The sequence below is a fragment of the Rhinichthys klamathensis genome, unplaced genomic scaffold (genome assembly GCF_029890125.1).
Source record: "Rhinichthys klamathensis goyatoka isolate OS25496 unplaced genomic scaffold, OSU_Roscu_1.1 h1tg000098l_1, whole genome shotgun sequence".
NCBI classification, from domain to species: domain Eukaryota; kingdom Metazoa; phylum Chordata; class Actinopteri; order Cypriniformes; family Leuciscidae; genus Rhinichthys; species Rhinichthys klamathensis.
In genome coordinates, this window is record NW_026606637.1 from 6,164,919 (window position 1) to 6,175,490 (window position 10,572).

Consider the following 10,572-nt stretch of genomic DNA (forward strand, 5'->3'; position numbering starts at 1 on the left):
CTCTCTCTCTCTCTCTCTCATCTCTCACATTGTATCTTGTTTCACATTGTATATTGTATCTCATCTCTTTCTCAATTTCAGTGGTCATGACATTAAAAACTATCAATTTGTGGTAAAACACTTTTTGGTTGTGTTCCCCCAAGGCATTTCCACAGTAACCCTTGACAGAAACTATCAAGACATTTGTCATTGCACTTTTTCTTTGCTTTTGTATATCCCTGCAAATGTCATTTGAAATGAGAATCTATTGGTGGGTTGGATTACATCGGATGCTCTGTGCCGTGCATCTTACAGCCTGTCATAATTTCTTTGCCCCAAGGTGTCCGTGACATTTGTTGTGGGTTCAGAAGTTCACCAAGAGACCACGAATGACTTCACCCAAATCGGGAAACCTTTTCTAATGGGAACAGTAGCTCTCGGTAAGACAAACCTCTCTTGTTGTTTTCCCCCCAAAAAAGTATTTGGACACTTTCGTCACACTCAAAAATACAATTTTATTGCATCAAAAACAAAACATCAAGTAACACATCACCATCCAACAAATGATGCTGTAGCTTCTCCCAGAACAAACTTAATTTTTGCAATTGCTTTTAAAGTCACCACCATCAAATAAAATTTAATAAGAATATTGCAGTGTTTATTATAAATTATTTATCTGTTGACATAACTTTTATTAACTTTTACTTATTAGTGTTAGTTTTAGTTATTTTAGCACTTCGTTAAACTAAAAGCAAATGAGAAATGTTGTTTTATTCGATTTCAGTTAACGTTTATTTAGTTTGAAGTAACGGAAATGATTTTTCATTTTTTAATTATTAGTTTTAGTTCAAAATAATAACCTTAGATCACAAACAAAATAAAGTCTCGCCCTACAATAGGTCACAATAGAGAAGAAAAGCTGATTGCAATTTCCGTTTCATGCCAACTTAACCAACTGGCCATGAAGTCAATTTCATTTGCATAAGTACTGTTTACTTCATTTTGAACAATAAGGCCATTGTTTGGCATGTTTAAACCAAACAAACTTCATTTTTGGGACTATTTAGCTTGAAATGTGTTTTTGTCTTAAAATGAACGGCCTTTGGATTTGTATTTTATGTAATGGAATGCTATTCATACATTTTTAAGTTGAACTGAAGTGTTTAAATGCTTTCTGATGCCAGTGTATTCCAGTAAGAAGAATATTTTGTTCCTCTGTTCGTGTAGTGTGTGGGCAGTGGCAATGTCAGTGTGTTTGGGTTTAGTGAAGTGAAGAGATTTGGAATCTGTTGAGACACCGGTGTGTGTTCATTGCAGCTGGTGTGCTGAGCAGTTAATGAAAGTACCTCTCGAACCTTATCACTGTGACAATGTAGATGTTAGCCAGGAGTCCAGGGAATTCTCTCTCTGTCCCTCTCTCTAATCCTGTTAATTGGCTGCCACACTCAGAGCTGTAAGGTCCTCAGGCAGCCAAACCTTGCTGGCCCGCAGGAGGCTCCTGTCAACAGAACAAACAAAATCCGCCTGCGAGAGTCTCACACATCGCCTTGCTCTCATTTACAGCCAAAGCCACTGTGACACCTTTGAATAGACAGCTGCTTGCTCAACGGCTTTTTTAAAGGGCCCAGCATACGCCCCTGTGGAACCTCCAGGTACCTAATGGGCGTCTGCTTTTAAGGAGTCACAAGGCCAGGCTTTGTTTATAGTGACAGCTAAGGGAGTCTATCTGTCTCTGATCCTGCTGACAAGAAGGGAATAAGATGGCCCGGTATCATACTGGAGCATTTTACAAAAAGAAGGAGGGGGGGGGGGTACGCGTATAATGAATGTCAGCATACTGTGCGGCGGTCACAAGGTTGTTAGTATCTGCCTGGTTTACATTTACATTTACATTACATTTACATTTAGTCATTTAGCAGACGCTTTTATCCAAAGCGACTTACAACTGAGGACTAAACCAAGCGAGTCATCGTTAAGAGGCAAAAGCAACGCAAGAAGTGCTCAAAATACAAAGTTCAGACATAGCTCGGAGTAGCATAAGCCAGGCAAGCGAGGATTTAGAGGAAAGTTTTTTTTTTTTTTTTTTATGTTAAGTGCTCCCGGAAGAGATGAGTTTTCAGTTGTCTTTTGAATGTTGTCAGGGATTCTGCATTCCGGATGAGGGTGGGGAGATCATTCCACCAGCATGGAACCGTGAATGAGAATGTTCTGGAGAGTGATTTTGTGCCCCGCTGTGATGGTACCACGATCCGTCGCTCATTGACCGATCGTAGGCTTCTGGTAGGGATGTAGACTTGTAGTAGTGAGTGGAAGTAGGAGGGAGCTGAACCTGTGGTCAATCTGTAAGCAAGCGTCAAAGCCTTGAACTTGATGCGAGCAGCGAGTGGTAGCCAGTGCAGAGAGATGAACAGAGGAGTGACGTGGGCCCTTTTGGGCTCGTTGAAGACCAGACGAGCTGCAGCATTCTGGATCATTTGTAGAGATTTAGTTGCACATGATGGAAGTCCAGCCAGAAGAGCATTGCAGTAATCAAGCCTAGAAATGACCAGGGCCTGGACGAGAAGTTGTGTTGCATGCTCAGTTAGGAAAGGCCTGATCTTCCTGATGTTGTGCAAAGCAAACCTGCATGATCGAGCTGTCTTTGTAATGTGGTCTGTGAAGGTCAGCTGATCATCAAAGATTACTCCAAGATTTCTGACCGACCTTGATGGGGTGATTGAGGATGAATCTAGCTGGATAGTGAGGTCGTGCTGTAGAGACGGATTGGCAGGGAGGACGAGAAGCTCAGTCTTTGCCAGGTTGAGTTGCAGGTGATGTTCTTTCATCCATGCCGAGATGTCCGCCAGACAGCTTGAGATCCGTACAGCTACTGTGGGATCATCTGGTTGAAATGAGAGGTAGAGCTGGGTGTCATCAGCATAGCAATGGTAAGAGAAACCATGTGCCTGTATGATAATGCAGATGCTGTAGAATTGGTACAAAAAGTGGAGCAGTCTCACAAGGGCCCACCGTTTGGTTTATTTGTCTGAAATCTGGTTTTGGGCTCTTGGGAGCATCTGCAATTACAAGGGCTCTTACCTTTCGCTGTGCGCCATCTGTTGTAATGTACTGGGTTTAGTCCCCTGCTCCTCGTTCGTATTTATCTTACTGATGATTTTCATTTGGTGCAAGAGAAAACACAGTTGTGACTGTCAGCACTTTTAAGAGAACATTTATAGAGCTGCTCTCAATTCCCTAGATTTTTTATAAGAGTTACTAACACTGAGGGTAGACTTTTAAAATGGACCGTTTCATTTAGACTTGTTCTGATTGGATGAGCCTCATTCGAAGCCATTTTAAAATGCAAATAAACTCACAACTGTGACTGCACTTTTTAAATGAATGCGGCAAGTTGCTATTCAAATGGAAACTGTAAACAGCCTATAGTTAGTCTAATAAAGAATATTACATGACAGGAGAATTTTAAAATAAATGTATAGAATAAAACTTAAAATGTATTTATTAAACAAGCTTTTATTGTGTGTTTTTTGCATGGGTATTTTTTAAAAATTGTATTCACATGTCTAAAAAATATTCTTTAACCATTTCTCTAAGTATTTCATTGCTTACTGCTTTAGTTACAAGTTGTTCCTGAAAAGCTTATATGTGATTGATGGAATATTATAGTGTACAAAATATATTTTTTAAATTTCCATTTATTAAATGCCAGCCAGCAATGCTTAAGCCAGCCAGAGGAATGTACCTAAATGGTGTTTATTGAACACTTTTCAGCCATTTAATTAATTTGATAAATCACTGTAAATGTGTTTCATGTTGTGATATCTAAATTATCTGGTATTAAAAAATACTCTTCAATATGATTGAATCAGCTTGAATAGGTTGTTACACCATCAAAAGTAATTTTTAATGGTAAGTTTAGGTAGCTCATTAAGCTAAACATTGCATTTTCAGTTAACATTGGTTAAGAAATGTCAACATTATCTTGACTGATATGTTTCTTCCAATCAGGTGGGATTGTCAACGTCATGCCTTTTTTATTTTCTGAAATCTCCCATGTTAAAACACAGGTAATATTATTATAATTATTTTCATATTAATCCGTTTTGTTGTGCATTAAACTGTGTCAAGAGGATTCTACATTGTAATGGAAGTATTTTGGACAGGTCTTATGGTTCAGAAGAGCTGTACTAGGGGGACTTGCCACATGCACACTCTTAAATATATTATGGTAAGTTTGGATTTTTTTTATTACAAATATATGAGCTTTTTATTATCATCATTATCAGTGTTGGGGGTAACGCGTTATAAATAACGTGCATTTTGTAATAATATTACTTTTCTGGAGTAACGAGTAAAGTAACACATTACTTTATAAATGTACACATTAATATTTTAAAAAAGTAATGCGAGTTACTTTTCAGTTTAATTAATGTGCATTCAAAAAATTAAAGTACTGAATTAAAATGAACGTAGTCACATAGAATCGCGCACGTATGACGCTAGTCAGAAACGGAGATGGCAGGCCAGGGCATTTCATTACTGCGATTGGAAATATTCTCATTATTTTGAAATCGTCGAAGAAAAGAAGGGAATAGTCGTTAAGTGTAGATTATGTGTAGGTGAAAAGCTCTTGTCAACTGCAAAAAACACCACTTCAAAAAAAAAAAAAACATCTGCATGCAAAGCTCAGCACTACAGAGTTGGAAGAGAGAGAGAGAGACGAATTATACCTGCACCCCGCCTAAAGCTAAACAACAAAAGCTTGATTTCAGTTCACGGTCACCACCAGGTAAAAATTGTTTGCTGCTTTTATTGTTGAGGAGATGCAGCCACTGTCCACTATGAAGGTGCCCACATTTCGTAATATCATCAGCAAAATCTCCGTGACAGGGAAAAGGTCGGGGGGCGTGCTGCCCGATCGCAAAACTCTTAGTATTAAAATACATTAAGATAATACTTTTTTCCCCCATTGCATTGCAGAAGTGATCTGGACTTTTTTTTGTTGCATAAAATGGATTTTGTTTTGAGGACACTTAATAGAAAACTCAAGAGTTTTGATCTATTGGAATCAACTTGTACATTTATTTATGCCATGTGAAATCTTTCACATTTTAAAGTTGACAAATTTTATGTTTAATTGGTGATGTTGTTTGTTCTCTTGTATCATCCTATTGTTCTCGAAGTTATTAAACATTTTAAATATTTAAGATATGTATTTTGTCTAATATAACTTATTTCATAATAGCAATTATCTAGCCTATATTACACTCTTTATTATGGACAGTGAATTTACTTTATGCAGTCCATAGTCTACCCACAAGTACAAAAGTAACAAACACTTTCAATAATCTGTAATGTTTATAGATCTTTTATATGGCATGCATCAGGAAGTTCTTTGAATATAATATCATTCTATTATTATTCAATATATAATTGTTTTTAAAAGAAAATGAAGGTGTAGGTTATATAGGCTCATTAGGCTGTTGTTGATTGCATTACTGCGTTAAACAATAGTACAAAAACTTCAAAAAGTAAAAAAAAAACACCTGCAAGAGCTGAAGGAGATCAAGCCATAGCCAGGTAAGAAAAAGTAATCTAATCTAATCTTCCATAAAAAGTAACTTAGTAATGCAATTAGTTACTTTTTGGGGAAGTAACTCAATATTGTAATGCATTACTTTAAAAAGTAACTTTCCCCAACACTGATCATTATTAAATGTACGGCATTTAAAGAAATGGCTAATCCTAGTGGTGCACGATATATCGGCCGCCGATATAAAATCGCCCGATATGGCCGATTTTACACATCGGTATCGTTCCGATGTCAAAATAGGGCCGATGTGAACAGGCCGATAATCATTCCTGTGTATTTGACGTGTGTAGATGTGAGTGTGGGGGTGGGGATGTTTGTTTTTGCACGAGCTCCTACATTACGAGCGCAAGTCCTGTCAGTTTAATCATCAAGTACAAGAAGACTGGAACTTGTGCGCTGTTTTCTGTTAGCCTTAGGTGTATTTTTGTCCCGCCAAAGCCTTATTTGACCGGTGAGTGATATAGATGACTGACTGCTGCGCTTGTTTAACTCTTCCGAGTCGCCGATCACGCTGGCGTGATCAAGTCACATGACCAGTTTAAGACGTCAAAGCATAAAAACAAAGTCACGTTAAGCACTGCCGTCCACTTCTGTCGAAAGTGCTGGCTTGAAACTCTATTCTACTTTTTGTTTTGAGTTGATTGACCAAATAAAAACGGAGATATGATCATTTAAACTTTATATAAAAAAAATATTGAAAAATATTGACGCGTTCGTAGAAGAACGCAAGATGGGATGCGACAGGCGTTGCATTTATTCTAATAACTTTGTCGGTTTTTGTCATAAAACAAAACGGAGAAAAATGTGTAAATCTGCTGAATCTGCTCTTCAGGCTGCACACTTTAGGGAGTGGAGGAGGAGCCAACTGAGCAAAGAAGCGAAATTGAAAGGCGGGAGATTGACGGAGTTGACAAGCAGAGACATACTGAAAGAGATATTATTGCTAGTTTAGAGGAGTGGAGTAGTGTAGATAATTTAGGTAGTTTAGGAGTAGATTTAGAGTGTTTTGTGGAAGTAAAATGAAGCGAATGTTTTCGCTTGAACAAGCCCTCGACTTGTTCTATCGACTGGACGACCAGGACGTTGTTTACAGTTCATCGTCGGAATCAGAAAGTGGTGATGATGAGATTGACGACTCGGCTTTTGTGGTTCAGAACGAGAGGTGAGAAACTTTTTGTGAACATTTATTGCTAGCTTATTGTATCTTATATTGTGTGTGCGTGCGTGTGTGTGTGTGTGTGTGTGTGTGTGTGTGCGTGTGTGTGTTTCTGTCTTGTCTGTGTGTGTGTGTGTCTCTGTGTGTGTGTCTCTGTGTGTGTGTGTGTGTGTGTGTGTGTCTGTCTGTCTCTGTCTGTCTGTTATTGTACATTTATTGTACATTGTGTATTGTACTGTACATTTATTGCTAGCTTATTGTATATTGTGTGTATGTGTGTGTCTGTCTGTGTGTGTGTGTGTGTGTGTGTGTGTGTGTGTGTGTGTGTGTGTTTGTGTCTCTTGCTCTGTCTGTGTGTGTGTCTGTCTCTGTCTGTCTGTCTGTCTGTGTGTGTCTGTCTGTCTGTCTGTGTGTGTGTCTCTGTCTGTCTGTGTGTGTCTCTGTCTGTCTGTTATTGTACATTGTGTTGTACTGTACATTTATTGCTTGCTTATTGTATATTATTTTGTGTATATGTGTGTGTGTGTGTGTCTGTGTCTCTGTCTGTCTGTGTGTGTGTGTGGCTGTGTGAACAAGCATTTCTTTGCCAACGACTTCTTCACTGTAATTGTTGTGCATATGTGCCAATGAGCATCTTGTACTTTGATGTACAATCTTTAATCTTTTTACATGTGTCTTGACGTACAGAGATGATGAGCAGCCTGGTTCATCTACCACTCCGACAACAAGCAGACAGAGGCCTACACAGAGAGGGGGTGGAAGGAAGAGTCAAACCAGATCAAGATCTCCAGCAAAGTCAGGACAGCCACACCACAGCTCTGAGCCCTGGAAAACCGAGAGTGATCCTGATACTGCCCCACAAACCAGTAGGTTCATGCCCCGCAGAACACCAGGAGCCCAGGTGAATATGCATTCAGTACACTCGCCAATGGACCTGTTCCAGCTGTACTTTGCCAGGGATACCATGAAGACACTCTGCAAAAACACCAACAAGCAGGCAGCAAAAAAAACAGGAAATGGGGAATAAGTACAAATGGACTGATGTTGAAGTTGAGGAACTATACAAATACCTAGGTCTCCTCATGTACACATCATTGGTGTCACTGCCAAGTCTCCAGGACTACTGGAGAAAAAAACACTTCATGTCTGTGCCGTTTCCAGCCACTGTCATGACAAGAGACCGATTCAAGGCGTTATCTTGGAACATCCACCTCAGTGATCCAGAGGAGGATGTCAGAAATGACCAGAAGAAGGGAACACCACAGCATGACAAGCTGTTCAGAATCCAACCTCTGATGGATGACATTCGGAATGCCTGCAAGGCTCATTACCACCCAAGGAAGGAACTGGCAGTCGATGAGAGAATGGTGGCAACCAAAGCAAAAACTGGCATGACCCAATATATGAAGGACAAACCAACAAAATGGGGGATCAAGCTGTTTGTGTTGGCAGAGTCAAGTAATGGCTACACACTCAACTTCAATCTGTATGTGGGCAAGTCACACACACCAAGCATGCATGGACTGTCGTATGATGCTGTCATGGACCTCATTCAGGCATCACATCTTGGGACAGGATCCCATATTTATATGGACAACTTCTACACAAGCCCCAAACTGTTCCTTGGTTTGGCTAACATTAACTTTGGAGCCTGTGGTACCTACAGGGACAACAGGAAAGGGTGTCCTAGTAAAAGAGCAAATGCCCTCAACAAAAAATCCAAGAGAGGCACCATAAGATGGATCAGAGAGGGCCCCCTGGTCTTTGTGAAGTGGATGGACACACGGGAGGTGTCGCTGTGCTCCACAATCCATCCAGCGTTTTCTGGTGAGGCTGTCCAGAGGAGAGTGAAGGGTGGAGATGGACACTGGGCAGTAAAAGACATTCCCTGCCCTACCCCCATCATTGCCTACAACAAGAACATGGGAGGGGTTGACCTGTCAGACCAGCTTCTCCAGTATTACTCAACCCATCGCAGAACTGCTCGCTGGTACCGTACACTGTTTCTGCACTTTGTGGACATTGCTACAACAAATGCCTACATCCTACACTGTGAGATAAGCCACACACAACAGGTTCAGCACATGACACACAAGAACTTCCTGGAAGAACTGGTGTCCCAGCTGTGTGGAGTGGACAAGACAGGAGTTGCCATCCAGAGGAGCACCGACCATGTTCCTGTTGCCATTGGCGTGGCTACAGATGTCAAAGAGAAAGCCACACAAGGCTGCAGGATCTGCCATCGTTGCCAGCAAGTGGAGAAGAAAAGGAACCTCACACCATGGAAATGCAAGGCCTGTGATGTAGCCCTGTGTCTCGTTGTTGACAGAAACTATTTTGAGGAGTGGCACAGATAAAAAAAAAAAAAAAAAAACACCTGATATTTGTTGTAAATAGTAGTATGTATAGTTTGATTTTGTGGTCATTCACCTTTTTTATAGTATATTTGCACTATTTAGGAACCCCTCTTACTCAATGAATGAAAGCCCTGTAATCTAGCTGTCTGTGTAATTGTACATGAATTGTTTTGAGTTTCTAAGCAAAAAAGAAAAGAAAAAAAACGTCTATTGCCACACCTGCTTTTTGCTGTATATAGTTTGATTTTATCTCAATTTTACCTTTTTTATGTTGTATTTGCACTATTTGGGAACCCTCATACTCTGGGAATGCAAGGCCTTAAATATAGCTCTCTGTATAATTGTGTGCATAAACTGTTTTAAAAAGTGGCAAAGGTAAAAAGAAAAAAGAAAGCCTTTGGCTACACCCGCTTTTTTTTTGTAAATATTTTTTTTTTGTATATAGCTTGATTATATCTGAATTGTACCTGTATATGTTGACATGTACAACTTGTGTTTACATTTTAAACCTTTTAAAATGCTTCATTGAGCATGTTTGTGTTTTTTTGTGGTAAAAAAGCTATATTTTTTCTATTCGGATTTTGTGTTTTTTTGTGTGATTTTGGGTCCAGTATGTTGATACAGTACAGCAAAGTGAAAAACTAATTGTCTGGTCATATAGGTGATGTTGTGCTGAAAAAAATGATACCAAACATTGGTATGGTAAACATTTTTTTATGTCGCAAAATAAAAAAAATAAAAACTACTCAAAAACAGCCGAAAAAAACAAGACTCCGAAGGGTTAACTGAGAGAACGAGCAGAGAGAAAGGAAAGACCCGGTCGCGCGCGCACTCTCACCGTCTTCAAACTGTCTTGCTCTCTCTCCCTCCCATTAATGAATTGAGTTGACTGAATATCTTTGAGAATACATGATGGTAAAAGGTCGGAAGACCGAAGTTTTTTTTTTCTGAACTACCACTGGTTGTGAATTGTGCTAAAATAACGTTGCCTTATCTTCTCTGAAAAGCTTTCCACACATTCAGATGACATAAACCACACTTTCAATAAACAAAAAAAAATCTATCTAGTCATGAAATGTTTTCTGTGTCGAGACAAATCTTGTGTGATGTAGCCCCCAAAAAGGAATATTGACAAAGCTTTCATTCCATTCAATGAAAGGATATCCAAAAATGACAAAAAGCTCCAGATAATTACCAAATAGCACTATATTTTTGTGCGAGGAACTGACCGAAGAGATTTTTTCGGTCAACTATCCTTTTTAATGCTTTTTTAATATTATGCACGCTCAACTATATGGAGTCAATATGAAGCCAGCTTCAAGTTATCTTTTGTTACAAAGGTGATGTGTCCTTCAGTTTAATTGAAATGTAGGACTACTGTCAAGTTCAAAGTTAACAATACAAAGCCCTCCCTGCTCATTTGTCACAGCACTTACCGTTTTTAAAATAACCCAGAAAGAGCTGAACCAAATGACTTCAATCTCAAG

At 39.3% G+C, this 10,572-nt stretch overlaps 2 protein-coding genes across 2 annotated transcripts in view; both read left to right on the plus strand.

The window, feature by feature from the left end:
- The window catches only part of si:ch211-51h4.2 (uncharacterized), a 40,581-nt gene extending 34,140 nt beyond the window's left edge, over positions 1-6,441 (plus strand). Inside the window, exons 3-6 of the mRNA XM_056252626.1 lie at positions 320-419; positions 3,988-4,046; positions 4,143-4,207; positions 6,405-6,441. Coding sequence (XP_056108601.1) covers positions 320-419; positions 3,988-4,046; positions 4,143-4,207; positions 6,405-6,441 — 261 coding nt within the window. The remainder of the gene's footprint in view (positions 1-319; positions 420-3,987; positions 4,047-4,142; positions 4,208-6,404) is intronic.
- A 1,429-nt stretch (positions 6,442-7,870) lies between these two features.
- Positions 7,871-9,085, plus strand: LOC130086566 (piggyBac transposable element-derived protein 4-like). Its single transcript, XM_056252627.1, has one exon. It carries the CDS (start codon positions 7,871-7,873, stop codon positions 9,083-9,085), a length of 1,215 nt encoding a protein of 404 aa, XP_056108602.1.
- The last annotated feature ends 1,487 nt before the right edge of the window (positions 9,086-10,572 follow it).

Excerpts from the sequence above, each read along its gene's own strand:
- LOC130086566 (XM_056252627.1), top strand. The coding sequence starts at position 7,871 with ATGTCTGTGCCGTTTCCAGCCACTGTCATGACAAGAGACCGATTCAAG.